At 41.3% G+C, this 23,036-nt stretch overlaps 1 protein-coding gene across 1 annotated transcript in view; it reads right to left on the reverse strand.

The window, feature by feature from the left end:
* The window catches only part of C2H10orf67 (chromosome 2 C10orf67 homolog), a 140,567-nt gene extending 118,545 nt beyond the window's left edge, over positions 1-22,022 (reverse strand). Inside the window, exons 1-2 of the mRNA XM_072745131.1 lie at positions 21,514-22,022; positions 5,854-5,974 (exon numbers count right to left, since the gene is read on the reverse strand). Coding sequence (XP_072601232.1) covers positions 5,854-5,974; positions 21,514-22,022 — 630 coding nt within the window. The remainder of the gene's footprint in view (positions 1-5,853; positions 5,975-21,513) is intronic.
* Between the last annotated feature and the right edge of the window lie 1,014 nt (positions 22,023-23,036).

The raw sequence follows: 23,036 nt of genomic DNA on the forward strand, positions 1-23,036 counted from the left end.
GGAGGGTGCTCTGTGTAAAGGTTCTAGCACATTACCTGTTTCCAGGTGTAGAAAAGCAAATTTTGCACCTTAAGATATGCCTCTTTAGCATATTGATTATTTTAGGCTGATTATTTTTAAGAAATTGCAAACAGGAAAAGCTCTAATTTATAAGGGAAATCTCCACTTGTGAAGGCTGTCTCCCTAGCTATACCAGCAAGAGGGGGATGACTTAAAATCTCTAGAAACTCTTAGGTTGACTTAAATCTGCATAACCACCATCCCCTTGTATACTGTGCTTTTCCTCATAAACTCCCATAACTGCTCCTTTCATCCTCTGACATCTTTTATCTTTAGTTGGAGAGGATATTTAAGGTTATGGCTTCACCACCACCACCCCCAAAAAAAGGGTTATGGCTTCAGCCATTTCAGAGAGTTACTCAGTTTTCCTGGGTCTCTCCCATGTAGTCAGGAGCTATACATATTACTAAATTGTTTTTCTCCTGTTAATCTGTCTCCTGTCAATTTGATTCTTAGACCAGCTAGAAGAATGTTGAAGGGTGGGACGCCCAGGTGGCCCAGCAGTTGAGCATTTGCCTTCTGCTCGGGGCGAGATCATGGGATCTGGGATTGAGTCCCACATTGGGCTCCCTGCAGGGAGCCTGCTTCTCCCTCTGCCTGTGTCTCTGCCTCTCTGTGTCTCTCATGAATAAATAAATAAATCTTAAAAAAAAAGAAAAAAGAATGTTGAAGGCTAAAGAAAAAATTTTTCCTTCCTAACATGGGCATATTACTTGAAATGTAGTCAGGGGGACCTGTCCTGCCTTTTAAGAAAACCTCTGTAATATGGGGTACATTGGAGAACTCTAGTTAATCTGCTACATTGACATATGCTAATGGAGTAAGGGAGAGAAGGTGCCTGGCAGTTTCTTCTCATACAGAATAAAATACCTGTGGCTAACATCAACGCTTTATCATACCTCGAAAGGTATAGTCCAAGGTGTGGATATTAAATCAGAAAAGATAGGCAAAAATTAATATTCTTTGTGAATTTATTAGCCAAGCACTTAAATACATAACTAGCCTGTTGACTAAGAATCATTTCATTTTTTTAAAGATTTTATTTATTTATTCATGAGAGACAGAGAGAGAAAGAAAGGCAGAGACACAGGCAGAGGGAGAAGCAGGTTCCATGCAGGAAGCCCTATGTGGGACTCGACCCCAGGTCTCCAGGATCACAACTTGGGCCGAAGGCAGGCCCTAAACCGCTGAGCCACCCAGGGATCCCTAATAATTTCTGATCATTAAAACATACACTGTGTTTTTGTCTTCCACCAACTATTTAAAATGTATTCACTAGGCAATCTTCCCCCTGCCCTGAATGGAAACTTTAGGCAATTCCATGACATTTCTACTCATTTTTTGGAATAGGAAGTCCTACTGTCACTCAAAACACAGCCTCAAAGTGGCATTTAGAATATGATTACTAAAAGTTAAACACATCCAAGTAAGACTGGGTGATCATTGCTATTCTTTCCTAAACTCCTATGAATATAGAGCTCTTTTTTTCTTCTCCTTGCTGTTGAGGGTCCTCTGTCCTTTTAGATCATTCTACTAGATAGGGCCCAGAATGACCTCATGATGATGCACTTTCTCTCACTCTTTCAAAGGCCATGTATGGTCCATGGGAAATAATCACACATTCCTCATCCCATAACCCTTAGCTTCCTTATGTAAGGATCAACACCAGTCCCCTGTGTCTTCCAAAAGCAGCAAACATACTTCAGGTTTCATACAAGGCTGCCTTACTAGCCTTAAGTTGAGGAAGATCACTTCTGGTACCTCTTACCCTATAAAGAGCATGGCAATAGAGCTTTCTCGATCACTTCAGTAATTTTGCTCTTCACCTCCTGACTCCTTTATTTTTGTTGTCCTTGATCTATTTCAAAAGCTAAGAGTCATGGATCTGATATGCAACATTCCTTTTGTAAATTCTGCAAATGGGATCTAACTCAAACTCACTTTGGAATTTGATACCTGGTGTACTAGCATCCTGAAAAACATCTCATTTTAGTATCCTGAAACTATAGGAAAGATTTTATTTTGCAGATGAGGATAACAAGACTTCAAGTGGTTAAGTGACTGTCTAATCCAACATTACACAGCCAGTAATGGAAGGCCCAGATTTGAAAAATTATGACTGTCTCATCCCCCTATTTCTTTATACCCTGTTGTCAACTCATAAAGAGTACTATCTTGAGAAATCATGTTTAAAAATATTTGAAAGCAAGTGATGTCTTAAGTAATTCCTTAAATTCCTGGAACAGGCAGAGATGACTTTGCCTTTAGAAGACCCAGTTCTAGATGAATTGCATATTCTGCAAAAGAGAGGCATGGAAATCCTGTATGGTCAAACAAACTTCACTGGATTGAAGATTCCCAGAGAGCACTATAAACTCTAGATAAAATATGAACAAAACACAACCAACAACTTGAAGACACTGGAGAATAAACAGAAGCAGGAGAATCCTGGAGGGGATTGAAAAATTGGAGGAAGGAACTGATGCAGGGTGAGATGCCTGCTGGGTAGCTATGTTCAGTGACCTCACAAGGCAGCTAAGCCTCAAATAGAAATCATTGGTTTTTATGGTCTGAATAATAAAAGGACAGCACAATCACAGACACTGGATGTGATCATGTGGGGTTTCTAAAAAGAAAAGAACCAAAGAGAAGGAGCATAAAATCTATATGTAAACTCAGTAAAAACCTCTGGGTGATCCCTGAAACACATGCACATGGAGCACACTGCAAGCAGCCTGTGAGATTTGGGCTGTCAACCAAGATACATTTGCAGTTGGAATCCAAACAAGTTTATTATGTGCCAAAATACAGACATCAACAGTCTTCTGAAGGAATATACATACATATTAGAAGCCAGAACATAACATTCACAATATCCAGGATATAATTCAAACACCTGATATTTAAAACAAAAACAAAAACACAAAACAAAAAAATCCCAGGAAAATGTGATTCAGTCCCAAGAAAAAAATGATTGAGACCAACACCAGTATTACACAAGCCTTGGCAAAGATTTTAAAGCAGCTATTATAATTATGCACAATGAAGTAAAGGAAAATAATATATATGACTTATTTGATTAAGCCGATATAGTTGCATTCTCTAAAATAGAGCTATATGATATCCTAATTGATACTGAGATCCAATTCAAGGAATTAGAAAAAGGAAAACAAAGTGAACCCAAAATAGTAAAAGCAGTTAAATAATAAAGATATGAAATTTATGAACTAGAAATAAAGATATGATAGAGAGGATTATAAATCTGAAGGTTTATAAAACCTCAGATGTGCGCGTGCTCCACATGCGTGTGTTTCAGGGATCACCCAGAGGTTTTTTTCTGAGTTTACATATAGATTTTATGCTCCTTCTCTTTGGTTCTTTTCTTTTTAGGAACCCCACACGATCACGTTCAGCGTCTGTGACTGTGCTGTTTTTATTATTCAGACCATAAAAACCAATGATTTCTATTTGAGTTAAAAAATAATAATAATAATAATGAGATAGATATAGCTTCCAAGATCTTCTAGGAAAAAAAAAGAAGAGGTATACACACAATATTAGCATTTTATTTTCATTTTTTTAATATTAGTATTTTTTAAAAATATAACTACAGACACAACAAAGATTTAAAAGTAATGAGAAGACAGTCAACATTATGCCTATAATTTGAAAACTTGGCAAAATAAATATTTTTATAGAAAAATATAATGTCAAAACTGACCCAAGAATATTTAAGAAAACCATACTAGGGATCCCTGGGTGGCGCAGCGGTTTAGCGCCTGCCTTTGGCCCAGGGCGCAATCCTGGAGACCCAGGATCGAATCCCACGTCGGGCTCCGGTGCATGGAGCCTGCTTCTCCCTCTGCCTGTGTCTCTGCCTCTCTCTCTCTCTCTCTACCTCTCTCTCTCTCTGTGACTATCATAAATAAATAAAAAAAAAAAAAGAAAAAAAAAAAGAAAACCATACTATACCATAACAAAATAAAAATAGCAATAAAAATAAGCACATGCAATTTTACAAGGAAGTTCTAACAAACACTGAAGAGATAGATAATTCTACTTCATGCCAACCATTCCAGAAAATAGACTGAGAAACATCTCCCAACTCATTGTATGAAAGTATGAAAGTATGAAAGATACTATGATCTTGGTACCAAGAGTGAACAATAGTATAAGAAGAAAAGATAAATTTATAGGACAGTCTCTTATGAACATAAATGGAGAGCAATCATTAGTAGAAATATAGCAAATGATGTGGAAAGCAAAAGAAACATTATAGTCCAGTTGGGTTCATTCTACGTTTACTATTCAAAAGTCAGTGTTCACATCATCACATAAAGGAAAAAAGCCATATGACTCAATAGTATGGAAAGCATTCAAATCAGGTCATTCATGATTATTTTTCATTCATGATTTTTTAAATGCTTTTAATTAATTAAAAATAGAGGAAACATCCTTAATCTGATTTAAGCATGTGTATCAGAATTTGGTTCAGCTATATTTGAAAAATCCAAATAACAGAAGCACAAAAGGGAAATAAATTTTATTTCTCTTTCACTAGAAATTGCGGTAGGCAGTCAGTGGTGAAAAACCCCTAAGATCCTTCTACCTTATTACTATGCTGTGTATACTGCCTCAGAATCATCGTGCAAACGGAAGCATCCATGTTCTAGGCACAAAAATAAGGAAAGGAAAGGAGGGAAGGAGGGAGTGAGGAAAGAAGGAAAGGGGAAGGAAGAAGAGGAGGAGAAAGAAGTGAAGTAGCAGAAAGTAAGTGCATGTGAATTGTTTCTTCAAGAAGCTTCCCCAAAGCTGCCATATAATATTTCCATGTAATTCTACTGACCAGAATTTACTCATTTGGATGTGCCCAGTTGCAAGGAAATAAAGTTATAAAACTTTTGTGAAGGTATTATTAGAAAAGGTAACTAGCAAGCATGAAAGAAAAGAGACACCTCCAAAAGTTACTAGTAGGGGTGCACATTGTACAATCTCTCAGCAGGGCAATTTGGCAACATCTTTCAAAATGACTAATGCATACATTCTCTGTCTCAGAAATTCCACTTTTAAATTTATGCTACAGATTTGTTGGCCTATGAGTATGTACAGAATTCTTCATCACAGTAGATGATTTGAAACAACTAAAGTGTCCTTTCATAGGGGGAGAGCTAAATAAATGATGCACATTTTATAATAGAATATACTCGTGAAAATGATGAAAAAATTATGTACCAACATGGAATGATTTTCTACATTGTTAAGTGAAAAAACAGAAGCAAAGTAAACAAGAGTATTCATAGTAGTATGCTATCCCATGAGAGTTCTATGGATTAGAGATTTTAATAACTCTTCATATCTGATGTGTATGAGATGTTCTGTTTCTTTACAATCAAAAAGATCCAAAGGAAATAATGGTGGAATGTCAAGATTTGACAAAATTGTATGAGGGTAACACAATTATTCATCATATTACTCTCCACATTTTCTACAATTCAAAAATCTTTTATAATTCTTAAAAAAGTATCATAAATAGAAAATGTTGACAGATGTCAAAAGAATTCCAAAGAGAGTAACAACCCACTTCACTAAACAGGTTAACATATATAAACATGACATAAATATAAGGAGTAGTTTATACAAATTATTTTAAAAAACACAACTGTCATCCAAGTCAGCTTGTAAAGATGCTAATATTTAAACATTTTTACTCATTTAAATTCTGCAAAGGAAAGAGACACAAGGCAAACAATACCTATAATGATCTCAGAAGTTTGAAAACAAATCCAGATTTACCTGTATTAGCTTTTCTGTAGATGAACTCAACTCTTTTAAAGGCAGAATTTCACTGTAATCCGTTTGAGTAGCATGGTCTGTACTGAAAAAGCCAACTTTCAAATCATCTGAAATAGTAAGTCTGGAAAAAAATGGAGAATAAAAGTGCTTTATATAGTAGATAACTTATTTTAAAATATGTATTATGACACATATTTTTGTGTAAATCATATTATGTTTTAAAGATTCAAAGGGACTGGTAGAGTGAGGAAAGCTCTGAATTACTTGCTCATGATTTAGGGTTTTCACCAGGACTCTGTAGATTATCAGATTCCCTGAACTGTGGTATATTTTCCCACTGCTACTCATCTTATTTCCATTTCCTGATATATTTGAGCCTCCTTTTAATATCCTATCTGCTGTTTTAAAGACATTATAAATTATGCACAGACACATCAAGCAAAAATACTTCAAGATAGTGGTTCTCAAAGAGTGGCCTGAAAACACCAGGGATTCCAGGACACTCTTCCAAGCAATCCACGAGGTCAAAATTATTTTCATAATAGTATTAATATTTTATTTGCCTTTTCCACTATCATGCTCTTACAGTAGTGTTCAGTGGAGTTATCCAGAAGCTACAGGTTATGTGAATGCATGATATGAATGTAGAAGCAGATACGAAAATTCAGCTATAATGCATTAAGCCAGGCACTAAAAAGGTGTGCAAAAATGTAAAGCAATGACACTATACTCATTAGAGTTCCTGTTTTAAAAAATAGAGTTCATTTTCTTTAAAATATGTTACTTATGTTAGCATAGAATTGGTTTACTATTATTATAAATGAATTAATATACATATATTAATTTCTCCTTTTAAAATTCTAATATGGTCACTAAGAATAGGTATAAACTAAAGCTCTTTGAGGTCCCCAGTAATTTTTGAGACTATGAAAGTTCTTTAAACCAAAAAATTTGAGGATTATTCTTTAAGATAATCACACCACCATACTATATTTGATTTTCAAACTCCATTCCTGCAAAATCTGAATAGGCAAGGAACTTAAGCATTTGTAAACACCTCAGATAGATCTTTAATATTCTCAAATAGTAAAAAGAAAGCCTATTTTCTGGATGCGCTCTTTGTGAATTTGATCAAACTTAACCAAAACTACCAGTTTCTAAAATGTCAGCTAAAGGGATCCTTGGGTGGCACAGCGGTTTGGCGCCTGCCTTTGGACCAGGACGCGATCCTGGAGACCCGGGATTGAATCCCACGTTGGGCTCCCGGTGCATGGAGCCTGCTTCTCCCTCTGCCTCTCTCTCTCTCTCTCTCTCTGTGTGACTATCATAAATAAATAAAAATAAAATAAAATAAAATAAAATAAAATAAAATAAAATACAATAAAATAAAATGTCAGCTAAAAACAGAATGCCATGAAAGCCCAAGTAGAATTACCAGACTTTTCAGGATAGACTCTGAAGACAGAGTGAGCTACTATCTTCACTGGTTTGCTGTCCAGCTGGCACAGACTCTGAAGGGGGCACCCCTGCAACCCTTTCCCTCCTTTTTATTTGCTGGCAGAGTCTCAGGATCATGTCCCACAGAATTCAGGGCAGGGTGACCATGTTTCCAGTGCCAAGGGTAGCTCTTGTCTGGTCTCAGCCCATCACAGAGATCCCATTCTTCTGGGCAGATTGTTTTAGGGGTGGGTATGGAATTGGTTCTAGCAAGAATGACAAGAGGAAAGATCTTTTGAGGGACCTGGGGTAAAACTTTCTATGCTCCTACACAGGGGCACCAGAGGAGAGTTTTCTTCTGTGACTCTGAATATTGCCATGTGTTGAAGTGATGCCAAGAAGTGCCACAGCCATCTGGTGACCACAAGCAGGGTCAGCCAAAGGCAAAGTCAGTACATAGATTATGAGCTTTTTAAAAATAAACAGAAGTAACTTTGACTGATGACTTTGTTTAGCCATTGACTCAACTAGCTCGAAAACTTGTCATACCTCTGGCCTTCCTGCAATGTCATATATATGTTATTGGTGCTGTGGGGCAGTTATTTCCATCAGCTACTATGTTCTGAAGTATCATAATTTTTTCATCATGTTTGGAAAAAAACCATTGAAGTACAGTAATATTTAACCAAGAAAGACTAAGTATAAACTTATAAAATATTAAACATTTAATATAATGATTTTCAATTAACCCCACTAAATTTTCAACCAATTTTCTACACACTCATCAATACAGTAGCATTATCCAGATGGGGAGGGAACAGCAGTAATGTTGTATACCTCAGTTTCAACTAATATTTCTGGTGTTTTTCCACAGAAAATTATATTTTAGATTTGATCAATTTCATTTTAGGAGCCTTTTTTTCCCCCCCGTCACTAACAGAGTTCTGTTGGAAGAGGCAATCTCCTTGGTCCCTGAGTGTCCTGCACCTTCTTTCTGCATATGCCAGGAATGCAAAATCCTGGCCACTCTTTCCACAGGCCATTCCTCAGAATTGTGTTTGCAGTGAGCAACCTTAAAGGATGAGGTAATGCCTTTCCTCCACCAAGAAGCAGGCTGGTACTCTTTACTATTAAAATGGTGAGGGTTGCCTGGGTGACTCAGCAGTTGAGCTCCTGCCTTCAGCTCAAGGTATGATCCTGGAGTCCCGGGATCGAGTCCTACATCAGGCTCCCGCATGGAGCCTGCTTCTCCCCCTGCCTATGTCTCTGACTCTGTGTGTGTGTGTGTGTGTGTGTGTGTGTGTCTCATGAATAAATAAATAAAATCTTTAAAAAATAAAAAATAAAGTGGTGAGCTCAGGGATGCAACATGCTGTGTATATAGGTATCTGTGATGGGCCTTTAGTGTCTCCCTCATGGCACTGAGGGGGCATGGCAGATCAAGACAAACAAATATGAAGGTCTGGATACTGGTTTTGCAATGATGATAAAGTCCTTTGTCTCTGATCCAGGAGTCTTGTGTCTTCTGCTAGGGGCCATAAAATAAGCAAACTCGTTAGCTTGTAAGTAGGGTAAGATTTCAAACACTGCAGAGTCCTGACCCATAAAATCCTCTCAATAAATGCTGGTTGTATTGAATTTTTTCATTTAATTTTATTTTTTACAGTTCTTTATTTATTTAAATAATCTCTACACCCCAAATGGGGCTCAAACTCATGACCCCGAGATCAAGAATTGTATACTCTTCTGATTAAGCCAGCCAGGCACCCCTGTATTGAAATTTTTTAAGACTAAGATATAATAATTAACTAAAAAGATCATCAATATTCAAAGCTTTGTCTGTCTAAAATTTATAACCATTTTTGAAAATCATTTGTGAAAACCATAAATTATAATTATTATATTAAAATTAAGTATGATATTGTACTATACTATAGAAATGGGTGAATCATATGATCAATTATAAAAATTTTAAGACGTGTTTTAAAACAGTTTATAAGAAATAAGAAAAAAGCAATTTTTAAGGGTGATGATGTAAAATTTTAGGGAAAATATTTTTGATAGTTTTTAAGTATGGCAACTATTATAGATGACAAATTGTACATGTGGCAGGCTTTTTCTAGGACATATGTTTTATAAATTTTAAAGAAATTCTCCTTTTTTTATACATTTGGAAATCTTTTAAAACATGAAATAAAAATAAAATCATTATACTTTCAAACAAGTGTCCCACAAAATGTAGACAATAAAGGTTTCCTAAAACTATGACCAGGTTCCAAATTTTTGTCTTTTTAATCTATCATTCCCATGGTCCCTAGAGGTATCTTACTAAAACTCGCGTTCTTTCACTATCCTGCTATAAAGACTTTAATAGCCTTCCACTGTCCAAGAGAATTATATTCAGTCTTCTTATTCTGACCTCCAAACTATGGGTGCAAACTACTTATCTGAGCTTCATGCACTTAACAAAGAATAACTGAGTACCTACTGTTTGCCAGGCACTGTTTCTGGCACAAAGGTAATAGGAATGGGCAAGTCAAAGTCTTTGTTCTCATGGAACTTATATTCTAAAGGGAGAGACAACCAGTAAACAAGTAAACAAAAATACGTTATATATTGTGAGGTAGTGGTAAACTCATCTTTCATTTTGTATACCCTATGTACCATACTCATCTATTAAGTGTTCTCAAAATACATCTGTATCTGAAGGTTGGGCAGTACCTTCAGCCTAAAATATAGTCTCCCCACAGTTCTCCCTATAAAAATCATATATAGTCACTTTCTTTTCCATCTTCCTATTCCTTCCATTCCCTTACCTTGCCAGAGTGGAGGAATCAACATGGTGGTCAGTGACATGAGTCAATTTCTTCATAAGAAAGGTTAGGAGCCATGCAGAGGAAAAGGCCAACAGGCCTCGTAGCCAAGAATGTAGGGTAGTGTGAGAAACACAAGCAGCAGCACAGAGCCAGCATGATTGGGAGAAGGAGTACATAAATGTAAAAATGTAAAAAAACCCGAGGAAGATAGAGCATCAGCATCTGGCAACCGCCATAGTGGCGTCTCATTTAGGTGGGAGTCTTCAATGACAGGTAAGGCTGGTCAGTGGAATTGTGATTAAAACAAGGAATTTTTTTCAAAAACTTCAAAATAGAATACTTCATGTACCAGCAATCCCATTTCTTTCTTTCTTTTTTAAGATTTTATTTATTTATTCATGACTGACAGAGAGAGCGAGAGGCAGAGACACAGGCAGAGGGAGAAGCAGGCTCCATGCAGGGAGCCTGACGTGGGACTCGATCCTAGGTCTCCAGGATCACACCCCAGGCTGAAGGCGGCGCTAAACCGCTGGGCCACTGGGGCTGCCCAGCAATCCCATTTCTGAGAATGTATCCAAAGGAAATTAAGTTATTATCTCAATATTTACCACCCCTCCACCCCATGTTCACTGAAACATTATTCAAAATAGCTAAAGCATGGAAATAACCTAAGTGCCCATTAATGGATAAATGATAAAGAAAATGTAGTGTTTACATACAATGGAATAATCTTCCACTATAAAAAAGAAGGAAATCCCATCATTTGTGACAACGTAGATTAACTCTGAGGGCATTATACTAAGTAAAATAAGTTAGAGGAAGACAAATATTGTATGATCTCACTTATATGTGGAATCTAAAAAAGGCAAACTCATAGAAACAGAGAGTTGATTGGCAGTTGCAGAGGCTGAGGCCTGGGGAGATGGGGAGATGTTGGTCAAAGCGTACAAACTTCCAGTTATAAGAGAAATAAGTTCTAGCTAATGTACAGCCTGGTGATTATAGTCAGCAATACTGTATCATACTTGAAAGTTGCTAAGAGAATAAATCTTAAATGTTCACACACACATAACAATGTGAGGTGATGGATGTGTTAATAACCTTATTGTGGTAACTATTTTACAATATATACAAAATATCAAATCATCACATCATACACCTTAAACTTACACAGTGTTATGTGTCAATTGTATTTCAATGAAGCTAAGGGGGAAGAAAGGAAAAGGAGATTTTGTAATACCTACTCACAAAATGTTAATCTATTGCAAAAAATGGCAAATTTTTGGTAGAGAATCCTGGTAGACACCAACCCAATGAGGTCGAGGTTAAAGCACCAACAGGGAAACATAATGAACGTGTGCCCACTAAAGTGGATGCCCTGAAAAGCACATACCTCCATTTCTGTGGCATTTCCTGCCAAGAATGCATAATAAGAGTCTGATTATAAGAAAACACTAGACGGAGCTGGACACTAAATCCAAAGTCTATACTTTTAAAAAATGTCAAGGACATAAAGGACAGCTAGAGGCAATAGGAGTTCTTTCAAACTGGATGCGTCTGAAGGGCCAGGATAGCTGAATGCAACATACTCCTAGATAGGATCCCAGACCAGAAAGGAAAAAAGCTATCATTGGTGCCCTTGGCACAACTTGAAGGGGCCTGATGTAGTGCTGGGCTAATGTTGGCTTCCCGATTTTGAGAGCTGTACGTTAGGTATATAGGAGAATATACATTTTAGGAAAAACACACTAATTCTTAGCAGTGATGGGCACCAATCCTATAGCTTGCTCTCAAAATGTTCTAAAAAGATTAATAATAATGAGTATATGAATTCGTTTATGTGTGAATGTGCACACAGAAGGGACAAAGAAGAGGAGTGGGGGGAGCAGGGGGGTGGAAAAACAAGGTGAAAGGTTAAGAATTGATGAATCTAGGTGAAGAGGATATGAGGGATCTTAGTTCTGTTCTGGCAATTCCTCTGTCAATTCGAAGTTATTTCAAAGTAAAGTATTTTTAAAACATCATATGCATTCTTCAAGCAAGTTCAAATTTCATCAATTTCAACCAGCAAGAATTGTCAACGTTTTAGGCTTTAATGAACAATGAAATGTGACTGGAAGCAATGTATACCACATTTGTATATGCTGCTTCAACTCATTTTCTAACTGCAAAGCTGCCAGTTTTTAAGAAAGTTTACAATAAAAGAAATCTAGACTGTAGTGCAAGCTGCTCTTCCACTTGGACATTATGATCCAGTAGATAATGGCACTGTTTGTCTACAACAAATAGGGGTGATCTGTGATCCTCTGGCAAGCACCACTAAGAAAATCACAGCGAAGGCCTCTAGGACTTTAGAGCGAATCTTATGCCTTCTTATGTAGATGACTATCATCCTTTTGAGAAACAGCACTGGCTCACAATTGAGTCTGGAAAAGACTGAATGTTAACTCCTGTAAACATGAGTCATCAGGCCTGAGTTTCCCATGATAAATTAGGTTTTATCTTACCCACCAAACCACACACTTGGGCATGAGCACGGAAGTGACATAAGAGACGAGGCTCAAGCAGAAGGAAAGACATTTACAGGAAGCCCATACCTCCTGCTCCGATTGCCTCTTCCCCTCCAAACCATAGTTACAGCCTCATGGCAAATTCTGTACAATCAGTTGATTGAGGAAGAAAAAAACTCAAGCCTAGTTAATAGAGGGGACTGCCATCAGGATGGGGATGCCTATAGTTCCACAGCTCCACTACAGCTCCGCTCAGAGGTGACCTTGAGGGACAGCAATGAAGGAAAATCCTTCCACCTAATAGAACTGAAGTAGTCCATTTGGTCCTTTACTTTTTCTGGATGAGAGCGAGCCATAATTGCGTACCTGCATTAATTTGTATACTGTTGCTAAAGTTTTAACTGAAAAATGGTCAGGAACTTGGAAGGAAGAAGACTGAGAGACTGGTGACAAGAAAGTCTGGGGAAGAGTTCTGCAGATGACCCTTTAAGAATGAGTACAGGCTAGGGGCGCCTGGGTGTCTCAGTCGGTTAAAGCATCCAACTCTTGATTTTGGCTCAGGTCAAGATCTCAGGGTCATGAGACTGAGCCCCATGTCAGGCTCTGTGGCTCAGGGCTCAGTCTGCTTGAGATTCTCTCTCTCTCTCTCTCTCTCTCTCTCTCTCTCCCTTTCCCTCTGCACCTCCCCCTCACCACTCATGCTCTCCAAATAAACAAATAACATTATATATATATATATATATATATATATATATATATATATATATATATATAAAGAATGGGCACGGGCTATGAAGATACTTGAGTACCGTGTGAATGCTCACCAAGGGTCATCCACCACAGATAAAGTATGCAATGACCAAGTAGGTAAAATGACACACTGTGGACAGCAGCTAGTTGCTGCAACCATTCCAGTGTTCGCTCAATAGCCCTTGAACGAAATGGCTATGGTGGAAGGGATGGAGTTCGACAACATGGACTTCTGAGTTTGTTCTGGCTGCTGCAAGCATTGAGTGCCTCATCAGCCAACAATAGAGATCAATACTGAATCCCTAATATGCCAGTATTAACCAGTGGGGATAGCCAGACGCCTAGTGGCAGCCTGATAACACTGAACCTCTTCCACCATCCTCTCTGGGAGAGACATGTATGTATTCTGGATATGGATTTGTATTCCCTGACCATGATGCCACTATTCACTACAAAATGCCTTATCCACTGATGAGGTTTTGGATTATAGGTGAGGTTTGGTGGGGTGAGGTCTGGAGCTAAAGACCAAGAAAATTCTTGAGGCATCTTTGGTGCAAAATGGTGGTTTTATTAAAGCCCAGGGACAGGACCTGGGGGCAGGAAGAGCTGCTGCCCCAGGCTTGTGAGGGGTGGCTGATTATATACCTGCAGAGTTGGGGGAGGTAAGGAAAAGGCAGATTTCAAAAGGATTTTCATATGCAAAGGAGGACCTACCAGAACCTGGAGGCCTTGCCATTGTCAAGTTAAAGATTGTTTATCCCTCAAGCAGGTCATTAACATTAAGACAATTGGCAACTTCCCGAGGAATGTCACACATATCCCACCCTGGGGTGGGGTCATTTACGGGGTGGCAGTTTGTGCTTTTTCCTTAGCAGCCCTCTGTTCCCCAACATCCATCCTTGTGACATAGTGCACATAATCATTCTGATAAGGGTACTCATTTCCTAGCAAAAGAAATGTAGCAAGGGCTCATGCCCATGGAACTCACTGGTTTTATCACATATCCCATCACCCAGGAGTGCAAGCCTAATGAAAAGGTAAAATAGCTCACTGAAGATTTGATTATGGTAGTTGTGAGACAGATCCATGAAAGGATGTGTTTCTGCCTTCCAGGATACAGTACATACTTTGAATCAGTATGTGGTGCTCTCTCTCCCCCAGCCATAGGTCCAGGAACCTAGAGACAGAAGTGGAAGTGGCTTCTCTCCCTGATATACCTAATAACCTTCTACCAAAAGTATTGCTTCCTGTCCCAGCAACTTTATGATGTGCTGGCTTGGAGGTCACAGTCCTCAGGGGAAGCATGCTTCCACCCAGAAACACAAGAGTTCCATTGAATTAGATGAGATTTAATCGAACCTGGCCACTTTGTGATCCTTTTGTCATTGAACTAAAAGGCAGAGAATGGGGTCCGGCCAAAGTGATTGATTCTGATTATGAAGGAGCAAGTGAGTTGTTGGTATACAATGGAGTCAGCGAAGACCATCTCTGGAACCCGGGGGATTCTCTAGGGTGCTTCTTGGCCTTTCCATGCTTGTCATGAGCACGCTATGAAGGCGCACACATTGTGGAAAGGTTGTGCCTTTCCACGATGTCAGCTTTATTCAACCATAGAGCAAAGTTAAATCACAATTATAAAGCAGGTTTAGGATTGCAAACTCAATGACATTCACCATCTGATTAAACTTGGCTTCTTAGACAACATACAAAGCAGGACAGAAGACAAACCACACAACAAGCAAGATAACAGAAGAGTGTGGGAAGTTAACGAACCAAACTCAAAGTCAGTCTGTGGGTGCGCAGCTGAGATGGGGCCCCCGTCTGGTCTGGGTCAGCCCTTGGCACTTACTGCTCATGTTCCAGCAGTGAAGGATCTCGGTTCTGGTCAGAGATCAATCAGGCAGGGCCTTTGGCGGCATTTGCCTTTTTTTAAGTGGTAAGACAGAGGGGTCAGGTCTGAAGAGTCCAACACTTTGCTGCCCAAATCCTTTCCTTTTTAAAGGGCTTTAATGTGGAACACCTGCATGGCTCAGCGGTTGAGTGTCTGCTTTCAGCTCAGGGTGTGATCCCAGGATCCGGGGATCGAGTACTGCATCGGGCTCCCCTGCATGGAGCCTGCTTCTCCCTCTGCCTCTGTGTCTGCCTCTCTCTCTCTCTGTGTCTCTCATGAATAAATAAATAAAATTCCCCTTTTAAAAAAAAAGGTTTTGGATCTCTGCAGACCTCCTCTGATTACCAGTTCTGGCGTGTCAGCTGACGGTGGTCCCCATAATATCTCCTAGCTGGTGTCATCGCTTGACCCAGGCCCCTGCCTGACATGCCAGATTCCATTTTGCTCTCTACAACACTACAAGGGAGCAGAATTTGCCACCCTAAAATGTTCCTCTTGGGCATAAGGATTCTTGAGTTAGTTATTTTTAAGGACCAGCGGGCAAAGGAGAAGCTCTGAAAACAGTAGAAGTGGCCCTTTTTGTAAGGGACATTTACATTTATAAGTGGTATCTCTATTTGTAAGGGTGTCTCCCTAGCTGAACCAGGAAGAGAGGAGGACTATATGTCTAGAAACCTAACAATGGATAAAGTAAGAACTTAAAGGAGGGCCGGACCCTCCTTTATTGTACACTCCTTTGCTTGATAACCTCCCATAATGGCTCCCCCTCACCCTCCAACACCCTCCAACATCTTTCATCATCTTTAGGTGGAAATGGTATTTAAGGTGGTAGCTTGGGCCTTTTCGGGGAGTTACTAAACTTTACTGGGTGTCTTCTGTGTATACAGGAGATATGTATATATGTTATTAAACTTCTCTGCTTCTCCTGTTAATCTTTAATGACCGAAAGTCTCAGCCAAGAACCTGAAGGGCAGAGGGAAAGTTATTTATTTATTCTTAAATATTTTATTTTTAAGTAATCTCTATACCCGACATGGGGCTCAAATTCACAACTCTGGGGTCAAGAGTTGCATGCTCCACTGGCTGAGCCAGCCAAACACCCCAGGAAAGTTATTTTTGAGAACTTGGAACCTTCAGGAATGAAGATTTGGATCTCCCAGCTGGGTAAAGAACCTCAGACTGTCTGCATCTTTCAGCAAGTTTCTTGGCCACTCAACAAGCCTTCCCTGTGGACCAGCTCTGGCCATCTCCCTCTGACTGATTTCTCTGCCACCAGCCTTGTCCTCTCCCAAGAGGTCTCAATCTCCATCTTAGATGGGGGTGGGTGGGAGTGAGGGTCTTCTAAGTTTTTCCTTTCTTGCGTATACTGTTGTAAGAATGCTTAGTCTTCTTTTACCCCCTTTACTGCCTTTTACTAGTTAAAAAGACTTTTTTAAAAAATACTTCTTAATATTTAATAAGGAACAGGAAATATTCCCCTATTCAAATACTGGTAAGATTTCTGCCTCCTGTCTAGATCCTGAGTGTTACATCAACATAATAAATACAGTCACTTAATCTGTTTTTTTTTTTTTTTTTATATTCTACACAGCCACACATTTAACAGATCTCAGTGCTTTATCCTGTCTAGAAATGCAATCCTTTACCCTCCCCGGTGCCAAGCAGCCCCTTTTAACTATTCAATTTCATTTTTTATTAAGCTTGAACATGTATGTTCTTTCTTTTCCATTTTAAACAAATAATCTATTGTGGGTAGTAGGTTTATGGAATATGGGTAGTTATGAATATATTATGTTGCATGTCAATGTCATCTCAAAAAAGCTGGAAAAAGTAAGTGAAAAGTGTAAAAAAAAAAATCCAACCCCAAATACATATATTTTCAGGATATGATTTAAAAACTTGGAATAATGTTTTCAATTATTCCTTCTGGTACCATAATATTATAATATTATAATACAATGCTTTAAAATCAAGTCCAAAAATTTTATAGATAACCTCCTACATAGTGTCAAAAAATATATTAAGCATTACTTATTGAGTGCTTAACTTGTTCCATATGGTTTGTTAAGATATATGCACTAACACACACATTTTCCTTTCAGGTCTTCCAATAATTTCATAAGAGAGATACTGACTTTCTTGTTTCAAAGATGTAGAAACGGGGGCCTGACTAGAGGAAAGAACTCTTCTAAAATCATAAGCCTGAAGGGACAGATACCAATTCTCCATCCCTAGTGAGAACAGGCTCATGGCTCTAAGGTCCCTTGCGTCTTAAATTTTTGTAAAACTGACTCAGAAAGATCTGGCTCATTCAGAATCTAAGTGAAATATGATGGCTCATTCCTGAGTTTCCCGTCAAATTCCAAATGTGTCTAATTTTAAATGGCAACCTTCTTGCCTAGAATAGAAACCCACATCACAACAAATTAGCTAAGTGGTTCCTACACAGGCCTTATTTATAGTCTCAGTAATTTGATTTCTGAATAATGGCTTGGTTGTTGTGCGTAAAATACAGTCTTGGAAAGATGACGATTATGTTTTTTGAATAAACTAGATACAAAATTAACATGTAAATTTAGTATAGAATAAAAGGCCCAGGAACATTTATTAATAGAATGCAATGACACTTCTCACTGTATCCTAGAATAGTCAATCCTAACAAATGTTTATTAATAGATTAGCTAAAAAAATGGTATTAGGTGTGCTAAATTTTCACTATCATGTACCATTCAACTTTAAATAAGGAAAACATTGCTTCCCGTTTTTCCTCTTCAAAGAAAACGCCAAGTGTGATGTGCTCCAGGCTCAAAGAGGCTTCTCTTTGTTATTCCCACTTCCTAGGTGATCTCACCGAGTCCACCCCTACATCTATCTGGGTGCTAAGTGCTCCCAAATTGATACAGCCAGCCTGGACCTCTCTTCTGAACATCAGACTTGAAGGGTAGCAGAATCTGGCATCCCAAAATATGCCTCTTTGGCACAAGGATTATTTTGAGCTAATTATTTTGAGAGCTGCAGACACAGGAGAAGCTCTGAAAACACAGAAGTCACTCCTTTGTAAGAGAAATTTACATTTATAAAGGATATCCCCATTTGTAAGTGTTTTTTAACCCTATACCTGGAAGAAAAGGATGAGTAAATCACAGGAGAATCTTAAACTATAAAGAAGGCACCAATTTAAATCTGCATAACAGCCATACTTCTATTTACTGTGCTTTTCCTGACAACTTCCCATAACCCACTCTTTCCCTCACCCCCAACCAATCCCCATCCTTTGTCTTTAGGTGATAGTATTTAAGGTAGTGGCTTGGGCCATTTGGGGGAGCTACTCAGTTTTCCTGGGTATCTCCCATGAATACAAGAGGCATACATGCTATTAAACTTCTGTTTTGTTTTTCTCCCATTAATCTATCTTTTATTATAGGGTTGGTCTCATCCAAGAACCTACAAGGGTAAAGAGAAAACTATTCCCCTCCCCCCCCATATCTCCTAACTGGTTTCCCTATTTCTGCCCTTACTTCATTATAATTTACTATCAAAACAGCAGTCAAAGTAATCCTCTTGAAAGACTGATCATATCAAATCACTCCCCTGCACCAATCCCCCCTCATGGCTTCCCATCTTTGATAGTATAATTTATAATAAATGTATATTTTGTTCTTCATCCACAGCTCCTGCCTCAAAGCTCCCAAGACTCTTGGAATTTCCTAAATGACATGAGCAGTGGGCTCATCTTTTGTTATATTTGGTCTTTTGTCCTCAATTCCTGAAATGGTCTCAGTGTGGAAAAAAAGGTGAAATGTGGGTCTTCTGTAATGCATAACGAACTCCTTTGAAACACACCAGAGTCCATATTAGTGGGCGGACTTTTGTAAAGCCCCTAAGGATGGAAGCTGTTTGCCAGAGAAACCAATCCCAATTAGAGGGTGGGATGGGTCAGTCCCACTCCCATATCCACCTTTGGAGGGGCTGCAGGTAGACAGACCCATTCACCACAAAATCAATGATTTCATCAATTTGGTCTATATAATGCAGCCTCCATAAAAATCTCTGAACTACAGGCTTCAGGGAGCTTCTGGGTTGGTGAATAAGAACACATCCAGGTGCCAGGAGGGTGGCACACTCCAAATTTTGTGGGGACAGAAGCTTCTGTGCTCCATACCTTTCAAGACCTCACCCTATGCATCTCTTTATCTGGCCATTCATTTGTATCCTTTAATAATCTTTGTAATAAACCAGTAACCATTATTCTTTGCAATAAACCAAAGTAAATTAGTTTTCTGAGTTCTATGAGTGGCTCTAGCAAATTAACTGAATCCACAGAAGGAGTTATGGGAATGTCTAACTTAAGGCTGAACGGTCAGAAGCACAGGTAAGAACCTGGATTTGTGATTGGCATCTGAAGGGGGGAGGGGTCTTGTGGGATGGAGCCCTTAACTTGTGACATCTGACTCTGTCTGTAGAGTGTCAGAACTGAAAGAAACTGTAGCACACCTAGTCAGTGCCTGCCGAAAACTGGAGAATTGCTTGGTGGTGTTGAAAAAGCACTTCTGGCATCTGACTGAAAGTCAGAGTGGAAGTCCTTACAATGACCCAGGTCCCACACCACCGTCTGGCACTGTCCCCTTACCTCTGGCCTCCCCACTGCTCTCCCCTTCTCACTCTGCCCCAGCCACACAGGGCTCCTTGCTGGGCCCGAGACACCCAGGCCCACCCCTTCCGGCTTCCTGCTCTTTGCTGGAACACTTTGTTCCCTGACAGATCAAAAAGGTTCCCCCTCAAGCCTGCAGATCTTCACCCCAAAGTCATCTCTGAGAAGCTTTCCTTGACCACAGTGTCTAAAATTACAATCCACTTCCCTACGCCACACACAAGTTCCTCTGCTCCCTCCATGCTCTTCCTTCCTTAGCACTGACCACTAAGTCATTGATTATACAGTTGCCTTCCTTATCATTGGGTCTGACTACAATGTAAACTTCACGAAAGCCTGGCTTCTGTCAGCTTGTAGACTGCTGCTCGCCCGGTACCAAACTCTGCCCTAAACCCAGGACTGCAGGCCCCTCTCCCACTCCTCCCAGAGCGCCAACACAGTCCCCGAGGACTGAAGAACCGTGGGTGAAGACAAATGAACAACGGCCTCCGCGGGTCCTTCTCCACGCATGAACCGAGCACGTGGCGCTGGCATTCGGTCCCCCGAGGCAGCCGGCGTGTTTTGCTGGAGAGCTACGCGCCCGGCTACGCCAAGGAATCAGGGCGGGAAGTCATTCCTATCAGTAAACAAGCAGAGCAGGTTGACCCTGCGCCGGCGGTGGTATTACGTGCCACTGCCAATACGTGCATTTCACAACCACCAATAAACCAGGTCCTGTGTCGACCCTCCCTGCTCTGTTTTAACGAATGCACCCAAGCAGGTGGCATGGCTCACCGGGTCAGCGCCCACCACTGGGCCAGCACGGCGCCCGATGTGCAGCCTGGAGGGCATGGGTCTCCCCTCGAAGCCAGCCTCCCTGGCACCATGAAGCCCGTGACTTGGGGAACTCCAAGTGCTTGCACAGTGGCTAACCCACTGACTGATTAAAAAAAAGGGGGGGGGGTGGTTCAGAAGGAAAAATACATTTTCCCAGACACATCAGCTCTACCTTATCAGAACAGACAAAATGTGGGCGGGGGCGGGGGGTAGGCAAAGATTATTAAAAGGGGGAACCGGGCAGCCCGGGTGGCTCAGAGGTTTAGCAGCGCCTTCCACCCAGGGCGTGATCCTGGAGACCCCGGATCGAGTCCCACGTCGGGCTCCCTCTGCCTGCGTCTCTCCCTCTCTCTGTGTGTGTCTCATGAATAAATAAAATCTTAAAAAAATAAATAAATAAAAGGGAGGACCTGTGCAGAAAGCATCAGGGAGTAACAGTGAGAGCGGCAAGCCCCTCCGGGGCACCGGTGCCCCTGTGTGCGGCGCCCTCCTGAGCACGTTAGGCAGGTGCACTCGCGCCACGCTCGCTCTGAACCGGGAAGCAGCTCGGATCGCCGCCGAGGCAGGAGTCTGGAGGGGACTCGCCCGACACAGGCGCCCGGTTGCGGGTGGCGGGGTTTGAAGCCGGGCCCTCCGGCCCGGGAGCCCGCGTCCTCGGATCACGCGAACACACTCAAGGGATGAAGTCAGCGGGCCTGGGGCGGGAGCGCGGGCGGGAGCGCGGGCACAGGTGCGCGCGGCGCCGCGGGTCGGGCCCGAAGGAGGGGGAGGCGGCGCTGCGCGGGTCACCTGGGGCTGAACCGGAACTGTTCAATGGTCGACTCGAGGTTCTCGAGGATCTTCCGGCACTCCTCGGTCGCGGGCGTGTCGTCCGCGCTCTCCATCGGAGCCCCGGGCTGGCGGCTGGGCCGGGCGCCTCCCGCGGAGCTGCGGGCTCGGCGAGTCCGAGTCCCGAACCCGGCGTCCGTTGCCATGGCGACCCTGGGGCGAGCGGGCGCGGGGATCCGCGGGCCCGGAGGGGGGCGCTCCACCGCCCGCCCCAGGGGGTTCGACCCGGCGCGCTGTGCCCGCGCGCCAGGGGCCGGGCCGCCGCTGAGATGTCCCCAAGAGAGCTGGTCTAGGTACCCCGGCGACGCCCCACCGTGCCCCAGCTCCCCACGCCTTCTCTCCTCCTGAGCCGCTGAGCTCAGCCTGCAGCGAGGCCAGCGCACGGGGGTGTGGGGGGCGGGGCTCGGTGACCCTCGCTTCGTGGCCTTCCGCCCTAGGGTGCTAGAGGCACCCTCGGGGAGGGGGAACATAGCGCACCCAGGTAATGACCATCCTCAGGACATAATGAGCCTTGGCTCCAGAGCGAGGCCATAATAAGGAAGCGGGCGGCCTGATGAATTGCCTACACCCCTCACTTGGCCATAGACGTGGGCGTTTCATGGACAAGAAAAAAAAATTCTTTGCAGAGATTAAACAGCCTACATTTCTATTTAATATGAAGGTCAGAATTCAGGCGTTAAGGGACGCCTGGGTGGCCCAGTGGTTGAGCGTCTTCCTTGGTTGAGGGCGTGACCCCAGGGTCCTGGGATCGAGTCCTGCACAGGGCTCCCCGCAGGGAGCCTGCTTCTCCCTCTGCCTGCGTCTCTGCCTCTCTCTGTGTGTCTTTCATGTATAAATAAATAAAATCTTAAAAAAAAAATAGTAATTCAGGCGTTAAGTTTTAAGCTATCCAGTGTGGTTGTGGAATTCATTTTTACTAAGTTTCTACGATAGTAAGAGAAACTGCCTAATAATGAAATTGTCGTTCGTCCTTTATATTAAATTGTGTATCGTGTATTGACAATGCTGGAATAGCTTTTCTAACATCATCTGTATGTCATTTGCTGGTTTTAGAGCTAAGTATACGGTTTCCCTTTCAACATATGGTCTACAGGAAAACAAAAGGTTTTCCTCTCTTATTATGTGAAAATGAGGTTAGTTTGATATTGGAAGCTCAGAATACAAAAAGGAAATTACTGTAGCATTACTGTAGCACAACTCTTCAATATTTAAAGACAAAGAGGGAAGGCCCCAAATGCCAAAAAAAAAAAATAATAGCCAATGCCAACAAGATCTTCTGTAAAGGTCTGTTTTCCTTTGAAAAGGTGAAGAAAGAAGAAAAAGAGTCACTTTTACTCTATGTAGATTTTTGTTTTCAAAATCTAACTTCAGGGCAGCCCCAGGGGGCTCAGCGGTTTAGCATCGCCTTCTTAGGCCCAGGCTGTGATCCTGGAAACCTGGGATGGAGTCCCCTGCATGGAGCCTGCTTCTCCCTCTGCCTCTCT

This window comes from Vulpes vulpes, chromosome 2 (assembly GCF_048418805.1).
Source record: "Vulpes vulpes isolate BD-2025 chromosome 2, VulVul3, whole genome shotgun sequence".
NCBI classification, from domain to species: Eukaryota; Metazoa; Chordata; class Mammalia; order Carnivora; family Canidae; genus Vulpes; species Vulpes vulpes.